Below are 21,195 nucleotides of genomic sequence, written 5' to 3' on the forward strand. Positions count from 1 at the left end.
CAAGGACCACTCTATCTTCTGTGCCATAAATGGAATGGCGACGAGTAAAGTTGTGAAAAGAAGAAGCTGATGTGTAATTAGACAAGTAATTAGAGGACAGTGGTTCTGAAGAAACAGATGTTGTAGTCATGAGTTAAAAAGTTTTGTGAACAAAACGAAGAGATTTTTTCTAGTTTTTTTTATTTCATAAAAAGCATTTCTAAATGTATGTCACACGAGAGGTTTTAATGTAAAATAAGCTACAGCTTGAACTGACCAGGCCAGCTTTTTTTTAGCATCTTTCTGATCACAGACATAATGTATTTCAAAATCGATTTATTTTATGAATATTGCCAAGGTGACATTGCTAAAGAAGCAGCTGAATAATTGTAGATATACCCCTTTACTTAGTGAACTTGATGGTACTACCAAGCATAAAATCGTAGCTTCACTAAAAGTCTCTTTTATTTGAAGCTGGATGACCGTAACCGTGACCGCAAAATCAAAGAATAAACTGTAACATTATCCTCGGTATGTATATAAACGAAGCTGTCAAACCCGTCAATGTCAACCTCGGAATTTCAAGTTTGCTCTTTTCTTGTACGAGCAAAACATTTACAATTGACCAGAATAAGTAACATATGGACTAAAAGAAGTTCAAATCTCAAAAATTTATGTTTTCTCTTATAAGAGACATAATACTGTAATACATTTTCAAGTGTACGGTCTGTCCTTCAATACGCATTTTTACTTTGAACCCTTGTCAAATTCTTTGTTTTAATTTCTTCGCAAAGGACCACGGTTTTTTTTTAGCGCATCCATATTGTAATGAAACGATGATGGTCCCTTCAGAATATGCAATTACAGCCTTTGACTCACAGTGCATTGGCTGATATACTCCAATTACAGAATTTGAATTCAACATTTCTTCGATGAAGGAACCTAATTTGATTAAGCCCAAGCTTCATCATCTGTACCCGCACGTCATGTTTACCAATGATGTTAACTCCGCCAACGATTAATTACTTTGGAATGCTATCGCCTAGAGTAAAGTTTTACTGTTTACGAAATGACAACCTTTGTAAATGAACAAGTGAAAAAACTTGACACTGCTTTATCGAGAAGCTTTGAGAAAAATCTCCAAGGAACAAAAATTGTAAACTTGTCTTCATTAGGAGAGAAGGATCAATTTTTATTTCAAGCATCCCAAGCACTTGACTTTTCTGGGAATAGCTTGCCGAGTTTTGAAAAGGTTCAAGAATATCTCGAAAAGTACGGGGAGACATTTAATCAGGACAATAAAGCAACAGCAGAACTCGAATGGCTTTTCATCGCCAAATGTACTATTGCCATCTATGGTCAAGTATTCTCTAAAGTGCTGAATTTAACGCTTCCTATTTCTGAATCAATCGATTATTGGAATGGCATACACGGGAATACCGTTCAAGAAATATACTATGCATTACAAGGTAAATTGTAAACTACGATGAAAGACTGTTATCTGATGCTGTCTACAGTCGCTCCGTTCCGTATCTTCACGCTATTAAAGAATACAGTTAAAAACATCAACAACACGTCAACTGCGATTCAGGAAGCAAAATCTCTTTTCTCCTCGAGCGATTTTATATTGACTCAGTTATTCCCTATACATTCTACAACAAAAGCATCCACCAACAGTATCGCTACAAACAGAACGCAGCCTTTCAATGCCTTGAAATTCTTTACGCTCTCTACTTTCCATAACCGTCCACTTATACTTGAAATAATTCGCGACGAAGTTGATTTGAAAAAGAAATCTTTACAGAAATTTCGTTCCCAACAAGCAGCCAGTTTAGGTATTTTGCTCTTGACTCCCCCTGAATTCAATCAAGAGCAAGGTGAATTCGCCAGTTCTGTAGCCAGTCAAGCAAGAACATGTATTAAAATGATTAAATATGTCATGGAACCACCCTTAGATGACGGTCAAGATGGCACGCTTCAACAAAAAAATGTGCATCATCTTCAAAAACGTTTAGATTCAATGTCTGACATCCACAGCTCTTCTGCATCTGATGTTACTATGGAATTGCGTAGCGTTGTCAAAAACTGGTCATCGGGATACCATCATAACCTAAAATGCGTGCAATCCTCATACGGAGTTCCTTCTGTACTGACGAGATATTGGATCCCTGCAGTCGTATCCTATTTTGCAGGCAACTGGGCTATACGCTACGGATTTAAAAGAAAAGAGGATATTATGTATTGCCTCGAGGAACTCGGAAAAACAGGCCACGATTTTATTTTGAATTGGGTTTGGGAACCCGTCCGTAAAGTTTACGAGACAATTAGACTTAAGGATCAAAGACTCAGTATCTTGAGTAAGCAAGGGCTTCAAAGCGACTTGGACGTAAGTGGATCATAGCTCTCTCGGATTGTCATAAGCTAATTTATATACGTATTTTAGTCACTTGAACGCATGGTAGTTGGATTCGCAAAAGACAATTTGCACCTTTCAGAATTAGATCTATCCCGTTTAGTTATCGATATTCGTGAAGGTGATATGTCTGTTTTACTGAAGGAATACGAAAAAGAGATTAAGGTAAGTTTTATTTGTTTGTTGTAACACAGCAGTAATGTTTACTTTGCTTTTACTGCAGAATCCTTTAAAGAATGTTATCGCTGGTAAGTTGCTTCTAGAGCTAATATTAGTAATTTCAGCTAATCGGAACATTAGGTGATTTACTGCAAACTATCCTCATTCAAGTCCAAAAGACAAAAGTAGATGTGGATCTTGCCATGTCAGCTCTTGATAAGCTTTTGAAATCGAATGAGCTGAATTTTGCTTTTTTGGGTAATTTCAGCAATAACACATCATGCGAACCTTAAATTAACTAATTTGATTGTATGTTAGCTGTTGCACCTTCTATGCTTCTTACATGGGCCTCGGCTTCTTGGTTTAAAAATACATTACAAGGAAGATCACAACAAAAGATCAAGAAAACTGGGTTGCCCATGCGTGAAACATTAAGGTTTGTTGAAAATTTATTTCTAAGATAGTGTACTGATATTACAGAATAGACGCATAGAAAGACAATTGATCCTTAACGAGTCAACCCAAGACAATGAATTAAGTGAATGGAATGCATTGTCTGGAGAAGACTGTGTTCATCAAACCGAGTGCGAAACACAGGGTATTTTATTGTGCGAAGTGCATTTATTACGTGCATATGCTAGTACTTTACCCCTAAAAAACTCAACTCGGGCACGTTTTATGGAGGACGTCCGCGATTTGGAAAATCCCAATTTAAGCAGTGAACAGAAGATTCAAACAATTGCTAGAATGAATAGGTTCTGGTCATTTTTATAAATAAAAAGTACCCCTTTATTTTATTAGTCCCTCCTTTAATTGTAGACTCGGGTCTGTTATCCTGACAATTGTAAGGATCGACTATATAAAGTCCAATTTATCAACTATTTTTTTTTTTATACAATTGTTTACAATGAGATTATTTACCGTCACTACCCTGTTACTCATCGCCCTATTTTACAACGTTACCGAAGCAAGACCCGGAACCATTGTACAGGAGACTGGATCTGGTAAAATGACAAGCAACGTGTCTGGTTCTGGAAGTATTGCCTCCTCAACTTCTGAAACAAGTACTACGGTTACTGATGAAGATGGGAATACTACTGTAAGTGAACATTCTATAACTACCAACTGTGGCACATGCCATGGGAAGATAAAAAAAAATCTTCACTACACAGTCTCATTAACAAGCTTCTTATTTCTATCATATCTACATAAATAAACATACAATTTCCATTTCATATCAAAGACTTCTGGCACAAAACATTTTATTGATACCCAAGGAAAATCATTCAAAGATGTATTTACCAACTATATCGATCATAGCATGATGATGAGCTAAAAGAGGAAGCTGACGATCAACTAATTAAACTAATAAAATACCCAGCTACACATGCTATTTCCTTTGATTTTTGATCAGCGGCGACCAAATAAATAATCATTTTTCTGACAACTATACAAGATACAAGAATTAGTGCCACCTTAGATATTTATATCCAATTATATTAGATTTCTAAAAAAAAAATACACCAAGCGTTCATTCTGAACTAGTTTCTTCATGACCTTATGAGTGGTACTATATGAACATCATAAGCTGCCTTAAACCTACACATGATTATATGGGTTCAACATTAGTATTAACGCATGTTGATAATAAAGAAATAGTAAGCAAATAGCCAAAAGTTAGAGATACTTTATAACGAAACACTTAACCATTACTTTATTTTTTTCAAAAAAAAACCTACATACCATTCGAAAGAGAGGAATAATATTTAAAAAAGATGTTTATTGAATGTTTGTTTTTGTGAAAAAAAAAAAAAAAAAAAAAAAAAAAGTCAATGGGAATGACATGGTGGTAGGATTTAGATGCCATAAGCAGACTTGGCAGCGGAGAATCCAGCGTTGATTTCGGCGACATAACCATTGGCAGTGTCCAAGTAAGATGTGGGGGTGGTAGGGACCTTGGAAATCAAAACGGCGTTCAAGGCAGCAGTCTTGGTATCCAAGTTCTTGATGTCAGTCTTGACGATGATGGTGGCGAAAGGAATGGCAGCAAATTGAGACTTCTTGCTGACAATGGAGTTCAAAGAACCAGTAACCTTAGGAACGAGTGTACCAACATTGGCAAGAATAGCAGTAGTATCCTCAACGTTTGAAGGGGCAGTGATGGTGTTACAATCAGTAGTGGCCTTGACAATACGTGCTTCGAGTTCAGTTCCCTTGTCATGAATAGCAGTTGCGCCACTATAACCAGCGGAAGAAACGAATGCATCAACCTTTTTATATAATTAATAAACAAATTCTTTTTTTTTTCAATTATCAATATAACTTACAGCAGTCTTAACAATGGTAAGTTGTTCAGAAACGGAAGTAAGGTCAGCAATACAAAGAGCTGCAGCAGTGGAAACGGCACGTTTGTCAACGGCAGCAGCATTGGCTATAATAGATAAATTTGTAAACAAGTTGTAATTAATGATTTCATGTTTAGCTTACCAGAGAGAGCTAAGACAGCAGCAATGAAGATGGTAGAGAAGGCGCGCATATTGATAAATAAACTTGTTGGATAAAGAAAAAAAAATTTGAATGCCACTTGAGGTGGTATTTATATAAATTTATTTTGGTCAGGTAAACTGTCAAACGCGAAAACCAAAAGTGATCGGTGGATCCATGAAAATGCATCAAGTATAAACATTCCCAACGGCATGTGCGAATCACGTCAATTTATTCCATCGTCTCTTCTAAATATAAATGGTTGTGTTTGTCTTTCTTTGTACTTGCACTATGTTGTACGATGTATGGTTGATCATGTTACCTATATGAGACAAATTCTCATATATTATTACACAGTCATGAAACTCGTACGTACTCTCATAGGGATTTAATATCCAAAGTACTATTGTTGTATATCCATACTTAAAATATGCGTAGTTTGCTCTCCTTGAGATGTGACACATCCTACCTAAAGAATATAAATAAAATGACCAGTTATATAAAAATGTAAATGGAAATTTGTGTGCCCCTTTCTGAAAAAAAGACATCTTTGCCGTTTTTTAAATGACATTTTACACTTTGTAATGTTGGTACAATTGGTTTAGGCTACAAGCCTAATCTTTGTTGTCTTGCCAAACATTAAATTAAACTTTACAGTAGAACAAATTAATACTTTTACACTCAGTGTAACAGCTCTAAAAAAATTGACCAAACTGTCGGTTTCGCTTTTTACCTCTTCCGAAAAAAAAAACATCTGTTCACTGTGAGGATTGCCATAATGTGCCACAAAAACTTCGACAAGAAAAAAACAAATCATATATCGGAACATACTCGATCAGTTTTATGACGTCTGGGAAATGGGCATGCACACCTCAATAATGGTCATCAGTCTCACTTCTTTCTTCAATAGATTTTTATTATTTGAAATACCCATGCACCAAATTATTCGAAAGGCCTATGTATTTAGGTGCATGAATTGTGTAACAAGACAACAGATGATGGTTTTAATTTAAATAGACTATGTATAGAATCATCCAGAGCGAAGCCTTTAAATTTGTAATGACGATATCCATACATTCATCGGCACAATTATATTTAGCTGGAAACTTCATTACATTTAGACGGCTCTATATTCAGACATAAAGGGCTGAGCATTTAGTTTGTAAAAATTTCTCACGCACGTTTATTGTGCGGAAATCTCGAGATTCAGGTACAAAATTACCAAAAGTTTCTCATAGGCAGCAATTAATGGAAATTGGGTATTACTTGACCTGTGCGTCTTCAGTAACTTCTTTTTTTTTTTACCTTTCTGGAACCTACGTACTGAAAGTTGCTCCTTTCTAGCCTTCCTCTTATACGATTTTGTTTGACATTAAATCCATGTAAGCAACAACTATTTGCGAATTTTCTACATTAGTTGTGAAGTGGTTTTTACGTCGATAAAAATCTAAAGCATTTGATTGCAAATATTTTTTCTTAACATAGATTGCCAGTTTTGTCTACTTGAAAGTAAAAATTCATGATAATACTTTTCTTTAGACCTTGCAGTTTCATTGCCATGTAATAAATTTTTTCTTGCTTATTTCCTTGCGATGTACTGTAGAAACGTTTTCGGGTTAATAAAACTGGATTCTATTGTAGAAAGTGTTGTTGAAGCTCATTTTAATGACTGTGTATGGCTGCAATTTTTTACCTATGAAAAGGGTTTTGAATGTTTTAACTTGATATTATTCAATGGAATACGAAAAGCATCTCATCTTTTGTAGTACCCGTTTTTTTCATACAGTAAGTATATCCCAGGAATTTGGATCATTAATTAAAACATACCTTCTGATTTCAGTATAGCTTTCTATTCTAAAAGGCTGTTCAGTTATGGCAATATATGTGTAGATAGACATAGTTTACATATCGTTTTAAAAATTGTAAAATCTATTGATCCCAATATTTTATAGAATAAAATATAGGCTTATAGTCACTTTATTTAAGTCACCATACTCAAATCGCCTTTATTCTTTAAATATATTGGCTCCTATTACTAGGCGTACTGAAAAAAACTTGTCGCCTAAGAAAACTTCCCGGTGTTGATAAAGCAGACTTTTCAGTAGAAAGAAATTATCCAACATCAGTATTACTATTTCCATGTATCCACTTAGCTTTTTAGCAGAACTTTTTATCCAGTTTACTTTGCAGCTCCTGCTCTTTGAACTGTTTTGACAAATGTTCGGAGATCTTATATTTGTGACACTGAATGATCCAGATAAAATTATCAACGTATTGTAACGTTAGCATTAAACGTCAAAGGGTATTTAAGTTTTAGCACATCAGTTTATACGCACAATCATCCATTCCAGAAGTTATGATGCCAATCTTATATTAATATATCATGAGATGTTTACTTTTTCTTTTTACTGGGTTATAATCGTTGAGGTGTTTCAATTTTACATTGGTTTTTTGGCGCGAATGCAAAATATTTTTCTAGGTGTCTACTTAAGACTTCTTATCTCCATTTATACTTAGAAGCGCACCATCACTTTTGACCAGATTTTTTTTTCTATTTATTTTCTTAGCAATTAACACTATTTCAACATCATACAAAAATGCATTCAAAATTGGGTCGAAAGGAATCTGTCGCAGCACAAAAAAAAGGGAAACCTTACAGGGAGTCAATCCCAAAAAGGCAAAAAAAAAAAAAAAAGAAGTTACTGTAGACGCACAGGTCAAGTAATACCCAATTTCCATTAATTGCTGCCTATGAGAAACTTTTGGTAATTTTGTACCTGAATCTCGAGATTTCCGCACAATAAACGTGCGTGAGAAATTTTTACAAACTAAATGCTCAGCCCTTTATGTCTGAATATAGAGCCGTCTAAATGTAATGAAGTTTCCAGCTAAATATAATTGTGCCGATGAATGTATGGATATCGTCATTACAAATTTAAAGGCTTCGCTCTGGATGATTCTATACATAGTCTATTTAAATTAAAACCATCATCTGTTGTCTTGTTACACAATTCATGCACCTAAATACATAGGCCTTTCGAATAATTTGGTGCATGGGTATTTCAAATAATAAAAATCTATTGAAGAAAGAAGTGAGACTGATGACCATTATTGAGGTGTGCATGCCCATTTCCCAGACGTCATAAAACTGATCGAGTATGTTCCGATATATGATTTGTTTTTTTCTTGTCGAAGTTTTTGTGGCACATTATGGCAATCCTCACAGTGAACAGATGTTTTTTTTTTCGGAAGAGGTAAAAAGCGAAACCGACAGTTTGGTCAATTTTTTTAGAGCTGTTACACTGAGTGTAAAAGTATTAATTTGTTCTACTGTAAAGTTTAATTTAATGTTTGGCAAGACAACAAAGATTAGGCTTGTAGCCTAAACCAATTGTACCAACATTACAAAGTGTAAAATGTCATTTAAAAAACGGCAAAGATGTCTTTTTTTCAGAAAGGGGCACACAAATTTCCATTTACATTTTTATATAACTGGTCATTTTATTTATATTCTTTAGGTAGGATGTGTCACATCTCAAGGAGAGCAAACTACGCATATTTTAAGTATGGATATACAACAATAGTACTTTGGATATTAAATCCCTATGAGAGTACGTACGAGTTTCATGACTGTGTAATAATATATGAGAATTTGTCTCATATAGGTAACATGATCAACCATACATCGTACAACATAGTGCAAGTACAAAGAAAGACAAACACAACCATTTATATTTAGAAGAGACGATGGAATAAATTGACGTGATTCGCACATGCCGTTGGGAATGTTTATACTTGATGCATTTTCATGGATCCACCGATCACTTTTGGTTTTCGCGTTTGACAGTTTACCTGACCAAAATAAATTTATATAAATACCACCTCAAGTGGCATTCAAATTTTTTTTTCTTTATCCAACAAGTTTATTTATCAATATGCGCGCCTTCTCTACCATCTTCATTGCTGCTGTCTTAGCTCTCTCTGGTAAGCTAAACATGAAATCATTAATTACAACTTGTTTACAAATTTATCTATTATAGCCAATGCTGCTGCCGTTGACAAACGTGCCGTTTCCACTGCTGCAGCTCTTTGTATTGCTGACCTTACTTCCGTTTCTGAACAACTTACCATTGTTAAGACTGCTGTAAGTTATATTGATAATTGAAAAAAAAAAGAATTTGTTTATTAATTATATAAAAAGGTTGATGCATTCGTTTCTTCCGCTGGTTATAGTGGCGCAACTGCTATTCATGACAAGGGAACTGAACTCGAAGCACGTATTGTCAAGGCCACTACTGATTGTAACACCATCACTGCCCCTTCAAACGTTGAGGATACTACTGCTATTCTTGCCAATGTTGGTACACTCGTTCCTAAGGTTACTGGTTCTTTGAACTCCATTGTCAGCAAGAAGTCTCAATTTGCTGCCATTCCTTTCGCCACCATCATCGTCAAGACTGACATCAAGAACTTGGATACCAAGACTGCTGCCTTGAACGCCGTTTTGATTTCCAAGGTCCCTACCACCCCCACATCTTACTTGGACACTGCCAATGGTTATGTCGCCGAAATCAACGCTGGATTCTCCGCTGCCAAGTCTGCTTATGGCATCTAAATCCTACCACCATGTCATTCCCATTGACTTTTTTTTTTTTTTTTTTTTTTTTTCACAAAAACAAACATTCAATAAACATCTTTTTTAAATCTTAGTTTTTTGTTTAAAAATAATTTATGAAAAGTTGGGTAAGTAATATATATGTTTGTACAAAAATACGTGTTGAGAACCGCAAGTATAAAAAGGGTGGAATAACATGGATAACTTATATGTATATATAGAAAAAGGGTAAGCCTTTTTTTTTTGAGTGGTTGGTGGATATTGCATATGTAATTAATTTAGTTGGGGGCATAAAAGAGTGTGTAGGGGTTTTTGTATTTAATTAAAATCATAATTATGTTGTTGTTGGTAGTCATTCAAAGACCAATCTGTTGATAAGAAGAAGTCTTCCTCTTTTAAAAACTCAACTACGGGGGCAGGTGGAGGTGGAGGAGGAGTCACATTGGATTGATGAAGTTGTGTGTCGAAATCATCAACAATAAAAAAAGATGGAACCTGTTGCTGATGATGCGATTTCTTCTGTTGCTGAAGTTGTTGTTGCATCTCTACCTCATCAACATCGTCCTCGTCCGAAGAAATGTAGCTTTGAGAAGAAGCATCATCGGCCTCGTTTAACTTTCTCTTCTGCTCTGATCTTTGCTGACGATCTTCCTTATATTTTATTTGCATCCAACGCGTGCGACATTGCCTCTAGGTATAACAAGTTAGCTTTGACATCAACTGACTTTTGAATATCTTTTTCTTTTTTTTTACCTGTGTCCTCCCGGGAATCGTCTCGGCTATTCTTATCCAGCAACGGCCAAAATCAGTTACACCCATTCTCAATAAAGCGTCTTCTTCCAAACCCCATTTTCCTTTACGGACATAAGGATCTAATGCTTCGGTCCATCTTGCTTGACATTGAATACCTGTCCGGTTTGGAATTCGTTCAGCTATTTTATTCCAAGGGATAGGTTGAATTCGCCCTTCTGGATCGGTCACACTCGCGTATTCAAGTACAGAATAACGTAGTATAGCATCTTCGTTTTCTGTCCATCTTCCCTTATGAATATTCGGGCTAAATTTACAATGATTAAAATCAACTGTATAAAACACTATCAATTATAGTTACTTTAAGGCTCCTAGCCACCTTGTAGAGCATTGCATGGGAGTTCTGTTCGGTACATGAGAAGCAATTAGAGACCATTTATGAGGTCCGTGAACTTGCACAGCTTGGCGCAATAATTCATCTTCTTCCAAAGTCCAACGAGAATACGTCGAAGGCCTTTTGTTACGTTTTACAGAATGACTTCTCGTAGTTGTAACTATAGGCGACATAAAAGGTGTATAAGGAGCCCATCGAGGGACATCATAACCTCCGAGTGAATAACGTCTTTTACTAGGTGACATCTATCACGTTTTTTTTAGCAAAACACATAATGGAATTATACTACGTATTTACCATGTATGGTGAAGGGCATGTAGATAATCCGCCACAGTAATCTGATAATGGGGTCTTATAAAAATAACGTTTTAGTGTCTTTTTTAATCTTCCGAAGAACTACGAAAAATAGTACCTGAACTACACCCTCTACTTTGAGTACAGGTTGGACTAAACCGGCCATCATTTCTTGTGAATTATAAGCCTATATTTATAAATAAAATTAGTATTTAATCCCGGGGTCAGAGTTATTTGATCTTGTACCTGTTGCATATTAATTTCATGTTGATAGCTCTATGAAATTCTGTCAGTATAGCCAATGTATGTCATCGTATTCTATATTTACTTCAGAGTTATCCCAGCAATCGTCAAATAAATCCATTGTGTTTATGTTCTGTTTTGAAAAGAAAATGTTGAGAAGAAGAAAAGAAGATGAGAGATATGGAGGAGAAAAAACAAATCAACATAGTTATGTACATTTTTTTTTATTTCCGTGATTGAAATGCATTTCTCGATCTTTGAAACGAAGATCACGGGTATAGTTTCATCCGACACCACCGACGAATTTAGTAATACTACTAATAGACCTACAAATTGAGTCGATTCCTGGGCTCGGTAGAACTTTTCAATTTAAAATAACCTCCAAAGCCTTATATCGGAGGTCAGTATAACTTTTGGTTTTAATTTGTCATAGCAATTGATCTTACTCTTTTCTAGTTTCCGCTATTTAAAAATTCAATGCCTGTTAAAAACGCTGAACCATGCCTCATTCATATGTCTTCTCTAATCTAAATGATGGCAATTTTAACTTGTGTATATATATCAGTTCACCGTATGCTATGTATTCAAGTTACAGCAAACGGCCTGGTACATCCGTCATACGTAAATAAGTCAATATTCCGTGCTCCATCGGCGAAATTATTAATTTTGCGAAGATCAGGGCATTTTTAAAACAAAAGACATTTATGTCAAAAATTGATGATGAAGAGAAAATGTTTGTTTTAATGCTTCCGAGAGTTTTTGGTTACGCCGGTAATTAGATCGCAGAGATTTTCTAGAACGAATCCTTTTCGAAAATTATGTTTCTTCTGAATCTCTACGGATGCTGTAAAGAATATCTAATCGATTAAAGCGGGTACCAAAAGACGAAGTGTTGGTTATAATTATAAAAGAGTATAAGTGGGAAGGGTTGATATGTAAGATAGTCTGTCAATTTCCACGAATCGTATAGCCTTTTATCCAGTAAATTTTTAAGGATCTAATATGAATTATTAAACATAGCATAAGTTGCTCATAATCTCTTAATACCATTAACGGTTTACGAGTTGCTTTTAATTGATGTATGATTGCCCGTGCACATAGTCTGCCCTAAAATTAGAAGCGTGAAAAATTAGCAGTCCCCCAGCCAAATTTTTTTGAGCAATAAACACCACGGCAAAAACTTTTGTCTGCCCCTCGTCTCTTTTTGTTGTTCGACATTTTTTATTGTGTTCTTGATCGCGAAAACCATCCCTTCTTTTGTAAACTTACAAGATGTACCTACAAATGGCCTATCTTACTAATTCGTGAAGATAAAACCTGAGGATTTTGAAATGACATTGCTCATTAGTGATATTGGTATATTCTTTTTACAAAATTGGGTAGATTGTGTTTACGTTTTACAAAAACCTTGCGAAAATGTTAAACCTAAAAGGTACTCGTGTAAAATATAATTACATGTATTTGTCGTGATGAAAAATAGAGGTCCTGAACATTACTTTTCACGTTGGAGAAAATGTAAATTTGTTGACATAACTTGATCTTATCTGAACCAAATACTTTATTTTTTTTACACTTGTGAGCTTTCTATTAGAGGAATTAATGTTGGAGGTAGAGAAGGGAGTTAAAGGGAAATGGAATGCTATATATTTGTGTTTTTACAAGACACCCTAATAAACAATAAAGCGTTAGTTCAACATGTAATTTATTTTTTATTTTTTATTTTTCATTGCTTACCTGCGAATAATATTGATAAGTGTCATACAGTCTCGTGAAAACGTTACAGCAACTGCTCATGATAAGTTTCTCTACAAAGGCTTCCACTTGTGGATCCGTTAAATGCAGTTGAAATCTATCGCGAAGTTGGGCAAGAGCATGCTGGCCATTTACAAAACAAGGCAATTTTGAATCCTTGGACATCATTTCTGTTAACAGCAAGATATTATCGCTGTGCTTCCTGAGAGCTATGAAAGTTGCTTTTGTTAAGGCCTTGAATTCAGCAAACTTTTCACTATTGACACCACCCAATATATCAATGTATTCTTGTGGTAATTTAAAAGGTGCCATTTCAAAGCCAACAGATCCTGGAGAATTGGATAAGATAAATCCGAAATCGATATGAATAATATGACCAGCATCATCAATCAAAAGGTTGCCGTTATGTCTGTCTTTGATCTGCATAAGGTAAGAAGCAATAGAATACCCAGCTAAGCTTCTCATGAATGCGTCTTGTGCTTTTTTAAAACTGGAACTTGAAGGCGTGCCCCATCGTCTTTGATAATAATCGTATAGTGTGAATACTTGTCCTTCTTTGTTCCATTTTCTTATATAAGCTTCTTTTTTGATCGAATGAATCGATATCGAGTTTTTAATCGTCTCGATCAAACCAGAGTCATCCGAAGTTACTAAAATACGAACACTAACAAATAGGTTAGTATATTTACTTGCATGGATTTAAATTTTCATAAAACTTTACTATTGAACCCAAACATTCACTTTGGTATCATCCCAAATCTTTTGCATTTCGCGGATTAATTGTATAGCAAACTGTTCTTGACGAAGGTCGGCTCCATTTTTGACAATAACAGAAATGAGACGCCAATTAGGTAAATGACCGTAAGGTGAACTAGCACGAATACGCTCCTTCTTGGTCTCCCATTTCTCAGCAAATACAGCAGCTATTTTTTGTAAAGAGATGTATATGTATGATTAGCTGTCTTTGGATGCGCATACAGATTTTTGTAAGTATAATTACCACTTGGATCCTCCTTATTGACCACCATCGCAACACGAGATTCGTCGTCTAATTTACCTTCGTTACCAGCTCCCTCGCCTCCTCCACCTCCAATACCACTATCAACACCCTCCAAAGCCATTTTCTCCATACGATCGTCTTCCAAAGCCATCATTTCCGCAATAATCTTTTGTCGAATTCCATCTGTACTAACACGAAGGGCGGTATTTTCTTGTTGAGGATGATCTTTTTGAAGCTGAGCTAACAAGATGGCAGCCGTCTTCATCTTCTCTGCAAATTCCTCTGCATTGAATAAATTCTCGTCCTTTTCTTGCACATGTTCAACAGTGTCAAGTGTAGAGGAGGAAGTCGAACTCGGGAAATCAAAACTGCGGATACTGGTTGGAGAGCCTAAATCGCCAATGTCATCAACGACCTCCTTCCTTTTTAAGATCATGGATCCACTGGAATGTCTATGCCCTTGTTTTTTGATTTTGCTCAGTGATGATTTAAAGCCATTCTCTAATGAAAGCTCATCATCCAATACTTCAATCATCAATAGATACGGTGCCTGAAAAAAAGAAGTTAGTCGCTTTATATCATATAAATGATTATATACGTTTGTACTTACTCTTTCCGCCGAATTTAAGACAACGGCATCTGTTGGACTGATTCTGACGATACGATGATGATAAGGTCTGTCTACTGTTGCCGGGCACCAAAGAGGCATACAAATTTCAGCAGGCAAATTATGGTTCAGCAAAGTTAACTCGGCATGTAAGGCACTTAATCTCGCACGTTTTGGCACAATGACAAGACGTGTAGCGATATCCACTAAAGCCAATAAGAATTGCATTTCGGAACGGAAATAATTTGATCGGAGTAGATGGCGGCGATCATCCAGACTTAATTTTGCTAGTGCGTAAATTTCGTCATCATCAGATTCACTACTGTTAACAATATCATCTTCTGTTTGTGGTAGATAGTCCATTGAATACGATCTTTTTGGTGGGCTTTGACCAAGAGCATCATCTACTGGAGTAGGCACAGAGGACTGCGCCATTGCCTTCATATTAACTGGATCCATACCACCGCCATTTAACAATTGGGTGGGGATATCAGAATCATGAGATACAAGAGTAGATCTGACAGTATTATTAATCTTTTGTTGTGCCTGCTTTAAATATCTGGATACAGAAAAAGCTTTTCCTCGATGTAAATCTTCTAGCGATACTGTGAAATGCTTCTCTCTCAATATGGATACATTTGATTGTAGTTGAGAATCTGATTGAAATGACTGTTTTCGTTTGATATCAGCCGAATTGCGGAAGCTAATGTCGGGAAAAGTAAATGGTCTCTCTTTTCTTCCTTGTGCAAGGGCAACACTGCCTACGGGTTTTGTAGCAAGGGGTTGTCCAATACCTGCTAGTAAGGCTCCCATACCAACTAGGGCCGGGAATGTGTTTTCTCGTACTTGCTGTGTTGCATATCCTTGTTCTTCTTCGGAAAACACAATACTCTGGCATTGATTAAATACTCGTTTACATAGCTGAAATGACGGGTGAGATGGTGTACTACCTAAGTCAGACATATATGCTTGTAAATACCACAGGCACTAAATGAATATGTCAGATTTTCGAGAAAAAAAAATTGTTTGTCGTAAGTTTACCATGACAGCTATATGAGTGGATTTCTCGCATGCATCAATGATATAACATTCTAGTGCAACCGATTCAGTAGGACGAGTAATTAAAAGATGCCTACACAACAAATAAAAATTAGAAGACTACTTACAAGATATTCAAATAATGTCTATACATGAGCTGAGGCAAGAAAAACTCGATTTCTGCAATGGGGAACTTTCGAAGTTGAGTACAAAGATAATGTTGAATTCCTACATTGTCAGGATAACGAAATATATACGAAATGGCGATCCAAGCATTAAAATATTCAGAAGTAAAAAGTCTCAATAATAAAGCATTCGACATTATAAATAGATGATGAGCTTTGCCATGTAAACCGAAATAAAACAGAAAAAATAAAAAGGTTCAAGGTCTTGACTGTTTTGAGAACACCTATTGTCAAAAAAAAGGGCGGTGGTCGAATTAACTCCATTTGATAATGTTTACTCAAATGACGTCGAGAGTCTGTGTCCTTTTCGGCCTCCTCCCTATTTGGAACATATTTAAAATTGAAAGAAGATCAGCTAGTTTTCAGGGCACCATCCTTAAAATGAAAGAAACAAAATAGCTAAACAAAGTCATAGGCAAGTTCGTCTGTTTAATACACCCGTTAGGCGTTTCAGCCTTTACTGCGACTTTTAATGATCAATATTTTCGATAGTTGGGTGATAGTTTCTATGATCAATTACTCCATATTTCCATGGTAATAATAAGACGTTCCTCTGTACACTTTGGTTTTTTAGTAGTTGATTAAGAAGCATGTGAAGTTCTCGATCCATGGGACCCCGTGTATAGATTTTTATTTTTGGGAATGCCTACCCTGGGCTTTGCATTGACGGGTTTTTTGAATGTTGCATTGAAGCAGTTATGCGTCACGTTTATGGAAGAATACGCACAAAAATCTGTTTTTAGTCTTGTCAAGTTATTACTTAATTATAAGCACAGAATTTGTAATGTCATAATTATAAATTAGAAAAGCATTTTTTTAATTTCGGAAAAATCGATCACCGAGATTCACAGTATTAGATTTCAAAGCTGGTTTGTGTGTCACTTCGTTTTTTTTATTAAGATACACAAAAAAAAAGTAAGATAAAATGAGAAAGGGTTTGGACGAGTCATATTTATAAACTGATAGCTCATGTCAAGATAATGGATTAATTAATCGCCCATTACGTTTAAAATTTGCGGTTATTGATTGCATCCAGACTTACATGCATGTAATGTTGGTAAATCTATGTCACTGTTTCAGCAATAGCATATACCAATAGAGTAGCATGGTTTACATATAAAAAAAACTGAGCGTCTCACAGCTTTGGAAATTATAATAGAAAGCTGTAAAGTTTATACAGACGCTTAAAAACAAGGTAAAATGACAAATCACGTAAATAGATGAACTTTGGAACCTATCCTGGGTTTTCATTGGCTGATTTTTTATGAGTGCCCACACAATCTGAGACCACACAGTCTTTCATAGAGAGAAGGTGTGGACTTGCAAATGAAGGGAAAGTTAGGCAATCAAAATGCCCCTTTTCTATAACAAATGGAACTATAATGAGCAAGGACTGATTTGAATCAGATCGGACAATTGAGTATCTTTTAATCACATTTTTCGTGGATTTTTAAAAGCGCGTAAAATGAAGGAAATAGCCACTTGTTATAGAGAAGGTCTTGTACATTGTTATCACATTTTTAATACATATGCAATCTACCCGTCATATCATATTCATCTATTTTCAGTTATTCGGCTGTATCTGCTGCCATCCATCAATAATGCTATTATTAACGTAGATATAGTTTAGATAAGACGGCAGCTAGCGACAGTTACACGCAGACATCACCAGGTTTTTTTTAGCTGCTCTTGTTTCTGAAAACAAAACAGAAAAGTGAAAGGAGCATATAATGTAAAGAAGACTTGAGTGTTGATATTAAATAAACGTGTCACCTAAATAAAAAGTTACGATGAGGGTAACAGCATCTCCGTGTGAAATTCCTATTTAGGACAAAATTCTCCTTTTGTAATTTAAAGCACACTCAAGGGGGAGAAACAAAGAGACCACCGGTTGTTCGACGTCATTGCAAAACTGCTGATTGGATAAGACAAGCCTGAAAATGGGGCGTTATTTACACAAAAAACCGCTGAGAGTTTTATTTAGATAACCGCTTATATTTTGCACTGGTCAAAGATGGCATCCGGTAGAATGAACAAAGGGATTATTACGTTAAGATTAATAATGGATTGGAAGTAAGCCCGGGTAAATCTTGGTTAAAAAAATAAAAAAGCTGGTCGGACCGGTAAAAAAAACCCTTGAAAAATAAAAAGGGTATAAATTGTCTGAAAAACATTATTGAAATTTCTTGTTCTTCTTTTAATCTATTTTAAAATAACAATATGGTTTTAGCCACTAAATTAAACTCCTGGAGCAAGCTTCAACAACATTATGATGCTGAGGGTAAGGATATCGTCATCAAGGAATTGTTTGAACAAGACCCCGCACGTTTCGAAAAGTACAATCGCGTCTTCGAGGGTACCAACACCAATATCTTGTTTGATTTCTCCAAGAACCGTGTTACCGATGAAACTCTCCAACTCTTGTTAGAATTGGCCAAGGAGGCTAAGGTTGAAGAAATGCGTAACAAAATGTTTGCTGGTGAACATATTAACTTCACCGAGGATCGTGCTGTTCTTCACGTCGCCCTTCGTAACCTTTCTGATAAGCCTATTTATGATGAAGGTGTTGATGTTATGCCTGAAGTTCGCGAAGTGCTTGCTCACATGAAGGAGTTTTCCGAATCTGTTCGCTCTGGTGAATGGAAGGGTTATACCGGTAAGGCTATTACTGATATTGTGAATATCGGTATTGGTGGTTCTGATCTTGGTCCCGTTATGGTCACTGAGGCCTTGAAATCTTATGCTCAAGAAGGTTTAACTCCTCATTACGTTTCCAACATTGACGGTACTCATCTCGCCGAAGTCCTCAAGACTATTAAGCCTGAAACCACTCTCTTTATTATTGCCTCAAAGACCTTCACTACCCAAGAAACTATTACCAATGCAGAGTCTGCTAAAGCTTGGTTCCTTGCTGAAGCTAAAGATGTAAGTGATATCTGCAAAGATCTTATCGCGATAAAATCAATGACCTAATAATTTTTTTTTTTTTTTGTTTCAAATTATTTTTCTAGGCCAGCCACGTCGCCAAACATTTCGTTGCTCTCTCTACAAACACAAAGTTAGTCACTGCTTTCGGTATTAATGCTGATAACATGTTCAAGTTCTGGGATTGGGTTGGTGGCCGTTACTCTCTCTGGTCTGCTATCGGTTTATCCATTGCTATCACCATCGGTTTCCAAAACTTCGAAGATCTTCTTCGTGGTGGTCATGAAATGGATGAACATTTCCTTAACACACCTCTTGAAAACAACATCCCTGTCTTGATGGGTCTTGTCGGTCTCTGGTATAACAACTTTTATGGTGCCCAAACCGAAGCCATTCTCCCTTATGATCAATACATGCATCGTTTCGCTGCCTATTTCCAACAAGTAAGTTATTTTAATGTTTGCATGTGAATTACCCAATATTAATTTATATTATTAGGGTAACATGGAATCTAATGGTAAGTACGTTTCTCGTTCAGGAGAGGAGGTTCAAAACCAAACAGGTCCCATCATCTGGGGTGAGCCCGGAACCAACGGTCAACATGCTTTCTACCAACTCATTCATCAAGGTACCAAGATGATCCCTTGTGATTTCCTTGCTCCTATTGAGACTTTTAACCCCATCAATCATGGTGTTCATCATGATATCTTATTATCCAACTTCTTTGCTCAAACTGAGGCTTTAATGGTCGGTAAGAACGAACAACAAGTCCGTGCTGAGATGGGTGCTCATGTTCAAGAAAACATTGTTCCCCACAAGGTCTTTAAGGGTAATAAGCCCACCAACTCCTTCATGTTCCAAAAATTGACTCCTACTACTCTTGGTGCCCTCATTTCCATGTACGAGCACAAGATTTTCGTACAAGGTGCTATCTGGGATATCAACTCTTACGATCAATGGGGTGTTGAACTTGGTAAGCAATTGGCCAAGGCCATTTTGCCTGAACTTACTTCTCCCGGTGTCGTCTCTTCTCATGATGCTTCTACCAATGGTCTTATTAACCATTACAAGAAGAACAAGAAGCAATACTAATCTAATCTAATTTTTACCCTTTTTTTTTCTCTCTCTTGCCTTTATAATCTCATTTGCTATCTCTCTTTTTTTGTTTTTAAATCATACATAAATCTCTTTTTGTCATCACGTCCGTCAGGCTTGTTTAATCATCCATTAGTCATCTTCTTTGTCATTGCATAGTAAATTACATAATGCACCGGTTGAATTTACTGATGTTTTTTATTTTATTTTTTATTTTTTTGGAAAATGCATCTATGTATAAAAAAGAGAAGAGGAGCTGAATTTACCAGTTGTAAAAGGGTTTGGCGTTATAAATAGGCTTAGTTTCGTTCAATGAAGTCCAAGTCTTTTTAGGATCCTTCCAACCTCTAATGTTTCTTCTGTCTGTCTTTTCGTTGGATTCAGCAGCTGCTTCTTTGAAAAGTAATTTGATGTGTGCTTCCTTATGATGCATAACACCAAATTGACCACGACCATGAGCTCTGACACGTCTAACATATCTACCCTTACCAACCCATGCTTGTGCTAAAAAAAATATGTTAAATGTCTGCATATCTCCCCTCCTTTTTTTTTTTTACTCCAAAATATCACTTACAAACAACCAAATTTTCCATGCCCTTTTGGTCGATGGCATTCTTTCTGGCAAAAGCTAAGTTGTGTAAAATCTTTTTGGCGGATCGTTTGTCAGAGAATTCCATTTGACGAATGGCTTCTTCAACAGGAAGATTACGGATAGAACGTGCAAGCATGTTTAATTTACGAGGACTGGTCTTGAAGTTGGCAGAAGAGAATTGATACTAATTAAAGAAAGCATGAGTATCTCAACCATTCCACACAATAGATCCATTTTTTTTTTACTTCTTTCTCAATGATTTTGCCCTCTTGCTTAGCTAATTTCTCTTGTGCTTCAACTTGAACATTGTCGAAAAGTGAAGAAGCTCCAATTTGAGGTCTGTCGGGTGTGGGTTGTTCGGCACGTCTCAATGATGTGGTGGAGAAGCTAAATTTGTCATAATTTAGAGAAAAAGAACTTATAGCTGTCAAAAAAAAAAAGGGGGTTACCTCAACACACGAAGGGTGCTGGCTTGTTTAAATGGCTGTAATGCCTTGAGAGTTGAGGCTGTAAAAACGTTAATCCTTTGTCATTTTTGATCCATGGGAGAACATACTAATAGATAAAACAGACATGACCAGCAAAAAAAAATTCACAAGGGGTTCAAAGAATACAAGGAGGGCTGTCTTTTTTTCCCCGCTGCCCCCGCCAAAAAAAAAAAGGGCTACAT

General features: G+C 36.1%; 8 protein-coding genes across 8 annotated transcripts; 4 read left to right on the plus strand and 4 right to left on the minus strand.

Moving 5' to 3' along the window:
* Positions 1–1,045: 1,045 nt before the first annotated feature.
* EV154DRAFT_514685 (ATP synthase regulation protein NCA2-domain-containing protein) lies at positions 1,046–3,427 on the plus strand (the record flags this gene model as incomplete). Its single annotated transcript, XM_051602171.1, has 7 exons — positions 1,046–1,448; positions 1,497–2,365; positions 2,423–2,557; positions 2,616–2,640; positions 2,693–2,809; positions 2,870–2,987; positions 3,037–3,427. 7 exons carry the CDS (start codon positions 1,049–1,051, stop codon positions 3,323–3,325), a joined length of 1,953 nt encoding a protein of 650 aa, XP_051455869.1. The 3' UTR covers positions 3,326–3,427.
* A 29-nt stretch (positions 3,428–3,456) lies between these two features.
* Positions 3,457–3,787, plus strand: EV154DRAFT_514687 (uncharacterized protein; the record flags this gene model as incomplete). The annotated part of the gene is made up of 1 exon (XM_051602172.1): positions 3,457–3,787. A coding segment is annotated over one exon (311 nt), but the record flags the coding sequence as incomplete, so codon positions are not given.
* Positions 3,788–4,246: 459 nt separating this feature from the next.
* EV154DRAFT_283426 (uncharacterized protein) lies at positions 4,247–5,107 on the minus strand. Its single transcript, XM_051594764.1, has 3 exons — positions 5,039–5,107; positions 4,879–4,982; positions 4,247–4,821 (listed from the first exon to the last, which is right to left on the minus strand). Exons 1-3 carry the CDS (start codon positions 5,085–5,087, stop codon positions 4,408–4,410), a joined length of 567 nt encoding a protein of 188 aa, XP_051455871.1. The 5' UTR covers positions 5,088–5,107; the 3' UTR covers positions 4,247–4,407.
* A 3,533-nt stretch (positions 5,108–8,640) lies between these two features.
* On the plus strand, positions 8,641–9,736 carry EV154DRAFT_283435 (uncharacterized protein). The gene is made up of 3 exons (XM_051594765.1): positions 8,641–9,019; positions 9,076–9,179; positions 9,237–9,736. Exons 1-3 carry the CDS (start codon positions 8,971–8,973, stop codon positions 9,648–9,650), a joined length of 567 nt encoding a protein of 188 aa, XP_051455872.1. The 5' UTR covers positions 8,641–8,970; the 3' UTR covers positions 9,651–9,736.
* Positions 9,737–9,968: 232 nt separating this feature from the next.
* EV154DRAFT_467322 (Homeodomain-like protein) lies at positions 9,969–10,967 on the minus strand (the record flags this gene model as incomplete). The annotated part of the gene is made up of 3 exons (XM_051597761.1): positions 9,969–10,340; positions 10,404–10,707; positions 10,762–10,967. 3 exons carry the CDS (start codon positions 10,965–10,967, stop codon positions 9,969–9,971), a joined length of 882 nt encoding a protein of 293 aa, XP_051455873.1.
* A 1,569-nt stretch (positions 10,968–12,536) lies between these two features.
* Positions 12,537–16,133, minus strand: EV154DRAFT_514697 (kinase-like domain-containing protein). Its single transcript, XM_051602173.1, has 7 exons — positions 15,881–16,133; positions 15,732–15,822; positions 14,694–15,677; positions 14,084–14,633; positions 13,805–14,006; positions 13,066–13,747; positions 12,537–12,998 (listed from the first exon to the last, which is right to left on the minus strand). Exons 1-7 carry the CDS (start codon positions 16,048–16,050, stop codon positions 12,987–12,989), a joined length of 2,691 nt encoding a protein of 896 aa, XP_051455874.1. The 5' UTR covers positions 16,051–16,133; the 3' UTR covers positions 12,537–12,986.
* Positions 16,134–17,936: 1,803 nt separating this feature from the next.
* EV154DRAFT_467327 (glucose-6-phosphate isomerase) lies at positions 17,937–20,056 on the plus strand. Its single transcript, XM_051597762.1, has 3 exons — positions 17,937–18,838; positions 18,925–19,281; positions 19,337–20,056. Exons 1-3 carry the CDS (start codon positions 18,134–18,136, stop codon positions 19,928–19,930), a joined length of 1,656 nt encoding a protein of 551 aa, XP_051455875.1. The 5' UTR covers positions 17,937–18,133; the 3' UTR covers positions 19,931–20,056.
* A 24-nt stretch (positions 20,057–20,080) lies between these two features.
* On the minus strand, positions 20,081–21,156 carry EV154DRAFT_514701 (ribosomal protein L22/L17). Its single transcript, XM_051602174.1, has 5 exons — positions 21,082–21,156; positions 20,975–21,032; positions 20,771–20,912; positions 20,508–20,709; positions 20,081–20,437 (listed from the first exon to the last, which is right to left on the minus strand). The coding sequence occupies exons 1-5, from the start codon at positions 21,098–21,100 to the stop codon at positions 20,196–20,198; spliced, it is 663 nt and encodes a 220-aa protein (XP_051455876.1). The 5' UTR covers positions 21,101–21,156; the 3' UTR covers positions 20,081–20,195.
* Between the last annotated feature and the right edge of the window lie 39 nt (positions 21,157–21,195).

The sequence above is a fragment of the Mucor mucedo genome, assembly GCF_025094135.1.
Source record: "Mucor mucedo strain NRRL 3635 chromosome Unknown EV154scaffold_70, whole genome shotgun sequence".
Lineage (NCBI taxonomy): Eukaryota > Fungi > Mucoromycota > Mucoromycetes > Mucorales > Mucoraceae > Mucor > Mucor mucedo.